At 38.2% G+C, this 8,974-nt stretch overlaps 1 protein-coding gene across 2 annotated transcripts in view; it reads left to right on the top strand.

Annotated features, from left to right (window-relative positions):
* The first annotated feature begins 853 nt into the window (after positions 1-853).
* The window catches only part of ARHGEF7 (Rho guanine nucleotide exchange factor 7), a 657,452-nt gene continuing 649,331 nt past the window's right edge, over positions 854-8,974 (top strand). Inside the window, exon 1 of one of the 2 annotated variants that reach the window (XM_053707777.1) lies at positions 854-1,291. In XM_053707777.1, coding sequence (XP_053563752.1) covers positions 1,127-1,291 — 165 coding nt within the window. In that variant the 5' untranslated portion in view covers positions 854-1,126. The remainder of the gene's footprint in view (positions 1,292-8,974) is intronic. The other variant, XM_053707776.1, reaches the window with a different exon arrangement.

The raw sequence follows: 8,974 nt of genomic DNA, 5'->3' as shown, positions 1-8,974 counted from the left end.
CATTAAAAATTATTGAAGCAAAACAATAAAATATATGAATGTGGCTCATTGGATGATTATATATATATATGTATATATAAATATTTAAATATATGCGTATATATATGGAATATAATGGAATTGTGGCAGCTGATGTGATAATCACCTTTCTAATGGTGATATGACAAATGACCCCAATGCGTTTCTCGCGGTGATCACCGGGCTTTCTCAAGAGGAATGTTACACGATTCCATTGCCACAACTACCGCAACCGTTACTCTGTTGGGAATCCGGATATCCCTGAGTATAGACGGTTAGCGAGAGACACATAACAGCGGTCTTCTTTGGGCGTGTGAGCAGTCTGTCAGAATTCAACACTAGATGGGCTTGAACAATTTTAACTCAGTGTGAGTAGATCATTTTATGCGTGTCATTGTATATCAATAAAACTACACTTAAATCTCCTTTGTGCTCTAGTTCTTGTTTTGCATGGTAAATTAGAAAGTTGTTTAAAATGTCATGCTCTATCTAATCCATTTAAATTTAATTTTGAGTTTACATATTAAATACTCAATGCAGAAAATTCACAGGGATGGAGGACATTGTCAATCAGTTATATAATCTCAGAAGGGTTTGTCATATTGGTGTGGTTTTGAAATTCTTAATGAATCTTTATGGAGAGTACAGTTGGCTGCCTTGACTGCAGAGCTGTCCGGTAATAGGTGTGACACAGGATGTTATATCCATGGAGTGACCTCATAGCTGGACATTGCATCCTCTGACTGTGTGTGCAGGTTATGTGTGCAATCAAAAGCCACTTGACAGCCTGCCAGAGAGCCCAGCACAGACTGAGAAAGAGAGAGGGGGCAGAGACAGGAATAGAAGGAGGAGGAGGGGGACGGGGAGCGGACCTGCTGCATTTCCTACAGCAAAGGAAGCGTCATCATCTGCATCTACCCGGGGAAGGAGGGATCAGGACTCAGGAGCTACCCGGGCTCAAATGTGAAGCCACAGAAGAGCAAAATAAACAGCATAGCCATCCACAAAAGGGGGGAAGGGGCCACACCATAGGGAATATTGCATTTGCTCCCCCGACCCCCCTTCCCCCGAATCCTGCAGACCCTGGCTGTGTGTGCATTGCTGAGCTATGAATTCAGCAGAACAGACCGTAACATGGCTCATAACCCTGGGGGTGCTGGAGTCGCCCAAGAAAACCATCTCGGACCCGGAGGGCTTCCTGCAGGCGTCCCTGAAGGATGGGGTGGTGCTGTGCAGGTTGCTGGAAAGGTTGCTCCCTGGCTCAATAGACAAGGTAAAGTGATGCATACTCTGAAACTGAATTATATATGTTACCCGCTCCGGGGAGGTACCTTCAGAACAGTAGGGGTTAATATATATTATAATTACCGCCCCTCTGTTGTAGGGCTGTGTGAAGTGCCCGGCTCATATCTATGTACGGTACATCACACACGACAGGAGGGGCCCTGTTGGCCTGGCACAAGGAGAAAGGGTAGGGTGTGCTCGGTTAACACTGTGTCGGTGATACACGTACATGCGCACACACATGACCATGTTATTTAATATTTGTATTTAATCTGGTGTTAATAGACTAGAAATTATAGCCAATTACACATGAGCACACAATCACTTTATTCAGTAAAGGACAATAGCCAGCCAAGTATAGTTTGCACCTGTCCTTAACCATCAGTTGATATCCTCTATATTCCATAGACAAATGTTGCAGATTAGCGGTCTGTTATATGAAATGTTTTATTTCTCTTTGCTTGTTTCAGTTGCTATACCTAAAATAGATTAAATATGGTAGGTGTGTTTATATTATATAAAGCATTTGCGTTCAGCCAAAGTAATAGTGATATATGCGTGTTGCACACACAGTAGGTACTGCATGCTTGCGGCTATGACAGCTTCTCCCAGCTCTTTGTCAGTATGGGATCTTCTCCGGTTTTAGGCTCCAAACCCCTCCTCTAGCTCCTATTGGCTGTGCGGTAAAACTACAACAAACCAAGAGCTAGGAGGAATGTCTGAAGTCAGTTTTTTTTCGGTCAGTCTTATTCACACGACTTGCATAAAGTTATCAAAGTGAAAAGCAAATTCTGTAGACTGGGGAAAAAAAATAAATCTTAGCTGCATTACGTAATGGAAACGTATATAGTCTATATGACTTGATTAGAAAACGCAGTTAATTTTATTTTTAATTGCTGTCAGACAATTTTAAAATTGTCTCCCATGCAAATATTTGGTTTCACCCATTTGCGAATGCATCGATTGGAAAGCTAGAATGACTATAAGACAAAGTAGAGTGGAATGTAATTTAACCAGTTTGTATTACGTTGTGACAGATGTCTGGTATGAGCTTCATTATATATACAGTATATATATATATATATATATATATATATATATATATATATATATATATATATATATATATATATATATATATATATATATATACACATATATACAAGTTACAACACAAGCACTCACTGAACTTGATACAGGTGAAACGTCACTTTATATGGAATAAAACACTTTTTATTTCACCTGTATCAAGTCCAGTGAGTGCTTGTATTTATAACTTGGATATTTTAACTTTCTATAGCACACTGCCAGAATTAAAATTTACTGTTCCTTGGAGTGCACTTATTTCAGTGGATAATAAATAAATATATATATATATATATATATATATAGGGAAGTCACGTTCATTAGCTGCATATACATGATACAATTAGCAAAATAAAAAAGGAAAAAAATATACACTGCTTGAGTGTACTATGTGTAGTTTCCAATCATAGGCAACCATACTGGTTGCTTTCATGGTTATTCACAAAATAAATACAAAAAAGCATTGTAACCCATAAGTTTCAAGTGTGGACTCATAGTGTATAATAAAAAAACAGTGTTATGCATGGAAACCATGTAAAAATGTGTGCCTTTGCATAAAAACCATTGTGAGTGCCCTCAATGGCCATTGGTTGAGTATTAACCCTTTCCTGATGGGGGTTAAAGTGTCTACATTGGAACAACTGTTCCGATGCAGACAAATTGAAATTATTGGATCGGGTATGGGGGAGTGTCCCTATAACCCTAGGAACCCCCTCCAGACCGCGATCAAATCTGAGAAGCACAGTAGGCTTCAGGACAGCCGTTGGCTATGACGTTTTATTCCGTCATAACGGCTTTAAAGCCCAGTGTAATTATGACGGAATAGAACAGCATAATGGCTAACATTGAAAAAACTAGACTTACAGTAAAAATCAGAGCAAGTGTCTTTATGAAGTTTGGCATGCAGATAGATATGTTTAGTTAGTGTTTTTGTTATTCTTTTTTTAGCTTGGTGGAAAAAACAAGCTGTGGTTGCTGAGATGTAAACATTTTAAACAACAATAATAATAAAAATAAAAAATCAAGACATGCTCAGTAGTGATTTTGATTTTAGCAGCAGAAGTTTGTGTGGCTTGTAGGCCCAGCTATTGCTGTCTATGGTGCTGAAGCATGGAGTGCAGTGAATACCTGCTGCAGGGTCCAGTAGCAATACAAACACCAAACAGACCCACTACACACAACACACGTACACTCACACACACACACACATCTCTTTTTTTTGTTTTTTTTAAATAGGAAATTCTATGGAAATTTGTTAATGCAAAATTTTAAGTTCTTGATCAAATGCTTACAAACACGGACATTCTCACCCAAAACAGATAATTGAATAATATAATATATAATTTTAAGAGGTTGATTAATTGACCTCATATTTTCTATTTTTTATTAACCCCTTAATGACCACAGCACTTTTCCATTTTCTGTCCATTTGGGACCAAGGCTATTTTTACATTTTTGTGGTGTTTGTGTTTAGCTGTAATTTTCCTCTTACTCATTTACTGTACCCACACATATTATATACCGTTTTTCTCGCCATTAAATGGACTTTCTAAATATACCATTATTTTCATCATATCTTATAATTTACTATAAAAATATTTTATAAAATATGAGGAAAAAATGGAAAAAAACACACTTTTTTAACTTTGACCCCCAAAATCTGTTACACATCTACAACCACCAAAAAAAAACATGCTAAACAGTTTCTAAATTTTGTCCTGAGTTTAGAAATACCCAATGTTTACATGTTCTTTGCTTTTTTTGCAAGTTATAGGGCTATAAATACAAGTAGCACTTTGCTATTTCTAAACCATTTTTATTCAAAATTAGCGCTAGTTACATTAGAACACTGATATCTTTCAGGAATCTCTGAATATCCATTGACATGTATATATATTTTTTTTTTAGTAGACATCCCAAAGTATTGATCTATGCCAATTTTGGTATATTTCATGCCACCATTTCATCGCCAAATGCGATCAAATACAAAAAATCGTTCACTTTTTCACAAATTTTTTCACAAACTTTTGGTTTCTCACTGAAATTATTTACAAACAGCTTGTGCAATTATGGCATAAATGGTTGTAAAGTCTTCTATGGGATCCCCTTTGTTCAGAAATAGCAGACATATATGGCTTTGGCATTGCTTTTTGGTAATTAGAAGGCCGCTAAATGCCACTGTGCGCCATACGTGTATTATGCCCAGCAGTGAAGGGGTTAATTAGGGAGCATGTAGGGAGCTTTTTTGGGGTAATTTTAGCTTTAGTGTAGTATAGTAGACAACCCCAAGTATTGTAACACACAAAAAGTGGATAAAGATCCACTGAAAGAATGCCAATAGCACTCTATGCCTAGGCTGGAAGGCACAATTGAAACGCAACAAGTAGGACGGGGGGTAACCAACCTAATATTTGTGGGGATTGCCACAGTAGTGCCATTGTAAACCTCCATAGTTTAGAAACCCCAAGTATTGATCTAGGCCCATTTTGGTATATTTCATGTCACCATTTCACCGCCAAATGCGATAAAATAAAAAAAAAAACTTTAAATTTTTCACAATTTTAGGTTTCTCACTGAAATCATTTACAAACAGCTTGTGCAATTATGGCACAAATGGTTGTAAATGCTTCTCTGGGATCCCCTTTGTTCAGAAATAGCAGACATATATGACTTTGGTATTGCTTTTTGGTAATCAGAAGGCCGCTAAATGCCGCTGTGCACCACACGTGTATTATGCCCACAGTGCAGGGGTTAATTAGGGAGCTTGTAGGGAGCTTGTAGGGTTAATTTTAGCTTTAGTGTAGTAGATAACCCAAAGTATTGATCTAGGCCCATTTTGGTATATTTCATGCCACCATTTTACCGCCAAATGCGATCAAATTTAAAAAAAAAAAAAACGTAAAATTTTTCACAGTTTTAGGTTTCTCACTGGAATTATTTACAAACAGCTTGTCCAATTATGGCACAAATGGTTGTAAATACTTCTCTGGGATCCCCTTTGTTCAGAAATAGCAGACATATATGACTTTGGCGTTGCTTTCTGGTAATTAGAAGGCCGCTAAATGCTGCTGTGCATCACACGTGTATTATGGCTAGCAGTGAAGGGGTTAATTAGGTAGTTTGTAGGGAGCTTGCAGGGTTAATTTTAGCTTTAGTGTAGAGATCAGCCTCCCCCCTGACACATCCCACCCCCTGATCCCTCCCAAACAGCTCCCTTCCCTCCCCCACCCCACAATTGTCCCCGCCATCTTAAGTACTGGCAGAAAGTCTGCCAGCACTAAAATACAAGTTTTTTTTTTGCATATTTACATATGCTGTGGTGTAGCAACCCCCCCTTAGCCCCCAACCTCCCTGATCCCCCCAAAACAGCTCTCTAACCCTCCCCATCTGCCCTATTGGGGGGCCATCTTGGGTACTGGCAGCTATCTATATTTTTGCTTTCTGTAGTGTAGCTTCCCCCCCCAGACGAACCCCCACCACCTGCCTGATCTTTTTTTTTTTCAAACTTTTTCCCCCTTTTTTAACAATTATACTAAAACTTTTTTCTGTAGTGTAGCGGTTCCCACCTGCTCCCTCCCCGTGCACGCGCCCGCCCGCCCCCCCCGTGCACGCGTCCGTGCGCGCCCCCGGCCATCCCACCACTTCACCAGGGCCATCGATGGCCGCCACCCGCCTCCCACACAGGCTCCCACCCACCAACGATATCGGCCATCAATGTCCGGTGCAGAGAGGGCCACAGAGTGGCTCTCTCTGCATCGGATGGCCGTATAAGGTTATTGCAGGATGCCTCCATATCGAGGCATCACTGCAATAACCGGAAAGCAGCTGGAAGCGAGCAGGATCGCTTCAAGCTGCTTTACACACTGAGGACGTGCAGGGTACGTCCTCAGGCGTTAACTGCCTTTTTTTTTTTGAGGACGTACCCTGCACGTCCTCGGTCGTTAAAGGGTTAAATTGATATGACACCCCTCAAAAATATTTTATGCTTCAGACAGCGCATACAATTTTAAAAACGTCCAATTTACTTCTGCTATTAAATTTTCTTTGTTTCCCATGGTATTCTTTGTTGAAGAGATACCTAGGTACTGGTAGGCGTCTGGAGCACAACATGGCAGGAAGTAGGGCTGTCATCTAGTGCTTTTGCAAGTGGATAATATACGTGCAAAATTGCTACCATATAGTGCTCCAGACACGTGCACGATCCTGAGCTTGTGTCCTTGCTTTTCAACAAAAGATAGCAAGAGAACTAAGAAAATGTGATAAGTAAATTAGAAAGTAGTTTAAAATTGCATGCTCCGTCTGAATAAAAAAAGGTGGGCTTCATGTCCCTTTTAAGGGGGTCTTATTTCAGTAAATATTGGTTTTGGAAAGTAGAAGAACCATAGATCATATGAAATATTCATATCTTAGTTTTTAAATTGCTTTGAAATTAAACTCTTCATTTTAGTTTGCCTAGAAATAAGAATTTGTTTTTCTTCAGATTACACAACATTTGCACACAGTGGTTATTTTTACTTTTTAGAGATTATGAAAATAAATATATGGATTATACTTAAAACATTTGAAATAAGGTTTATTATTTATTTATTCATTAATAATTCAGTAAAATCTGTAGTAAGTCATATTTATCCAGTATTTATAATGTATTAAACTTATTCTCTAAGCTTTGAGAGCAACATCATGGTTTAGCAAATAAATAGACACCAACCATAATATATCTTCAATTAATCTAGTGGTGCCTCATTTCTATGTCTAAGGGCAGATTGCAGAATCCTTGCCAGCATGGAGAGAAATTTCAGAACATGTTTTATTTGTTTAAGCATTATATTGTATGTGTCTGTCCTTCACATGTCATGTATTCAGATGTTAATGTTCAAGTGTACATTTTGTAAATGAAATAAATGTTAAACCACAGTATATTTATTCTGAACAGTGTGTGTGTGTCTGTCTGTGTGTATATGTGTGTATATATCATATTTATAAAATAGTATTCAGTGAGGTTTTCCTTCTGCTACTCCATCTGTCAGCTGCCAGACCCCAGGTCAGCCACTATAGGCTTGCCTGTGCCCAAACAAATGGGATTTGATTACTTGTTGTCCATTCTCCTCCTAGCTCCCATGGCATTTAGAGACCTTTTGTAAACAAATCAGATTGAAACATAATTGCTGTTACTGCTCTCATTGCTGCCTGGCAGATGGTAAAGATCCCAAGAACAATCTTGTGAGTCTTGAAAAAAATATCAACTATCTGACATCAAAGAGTTAAATATGATGAGCTAAAATTAGTCTTTAGAGAGTGCTGAGGCTATCAAAATATATTCTCACTTTTCAAGTACAAGGCAAACAGAACTTCATTTTTTTTTGTCAGAGCATTTAGAAGACGTCTAATTAACACTGTTCTTTCACAGCTGTCTTAACCCTTTGTCTGCCAGCAATGTGTTGCAATCTTCTCTTTTATTATTATTATCGGTTATTTTTAGAGCGACAACAGATTCCGCAGCGCTAGCATAAAACAGGTTTTGAATAGGATATTGTTGTTATTTCTATATAAGCTGCAACTTTTTGTTTGACCCCTTTCAATATTTAATTTGAACTGGATTTTTGATAAAACAGTACAAAAGAATAAGCATGTTTAATTTTTTTGATTAGGTCTAATAAACTATTGTAGTCTCCTATCCTGTTTTGACTCACTACGTTTAATGACTGTAAGGAACCATCTACTTAGCACTGCGGAACTTGTTGGCGCTCTACAAATAACTGATAATAATACTGTAATTGGATAAAAAAAAAAACACAATGCAGCGCATGCGCCTTATGTCAAACCTCTGCTACTTTCTCAAGACATGGGGGAAAGTGTTCATATTGTTACTTTGTAAGCAGCCCCACCGCTCAACAAAGAGAATTAAGTTGCATTTTCACTACAGATCTGTTTTAATGCTGCACAGTGTAATGGATAAAAAAAAAAAATAATCCGGCAATTATGAGGAGCAAACATAGTGTTATGAAACATGAAGGACAAAGGATAGTCATAACCAACAACTTATTAGTAAATCAAGCTGCAGACCGTATGGCAGTTCCTGGGAGAGAAGCCATTTCAGTTAATATTTATCATATAAAGAATCACAAAAATATCACCTTTGCAATTTACTAGAAAATGGAATTTAATGTGAGGAAATGGACTAAGAAGATATTACCACACATTGCTTATTTCCTTTGTTATAGAGTCCTTATAGAGACTTGTTTACAAGTTGAAGGGAGCTTACATTCATTCATGCCTAATCAAATATGACCCTTAAATTGAAGGTAAATTTTCAAGAATGAGTGCCCAGTTTTTATAAATACTATAAAAAACAGCAGCACTTTCTTTCATGAAATTTTACATTTAACCGGTTTTCTTAAAATACTTACCTTTTCTTCTTGAAGCCGCTCCAGCGCTTCACCAGCCTGTTGCAAGCCTCTTCATACGTCAGCAATGATGATTCCGGCATACTTCAAGGCTTCTCCCCTGGGGAATCATTGCCTGAGGCAACGCCGTGATTGGAGGAAACCGGTTTCGTCATTGCTGGGTAAGTTAACCAGGAAGAAGC

The sequence above is a fragment of the Bombina bombina genome, chromosome 3 (genome assembly GCF_027579735.1).
Source record: "Bombina bombina isolate aBomBom1 chromosome 3, aBomBom1.pri, whole genome shotgun sequence".
Lineage (NCBI taxonomy): Eukaryota > Metazoa > Chordata > Amphibia > Anura > Bombinatoridae > Bombina > Bombina bombina.
This window is presented reverse-complemented; position numbering and strand designations above follow the sequence as displayed.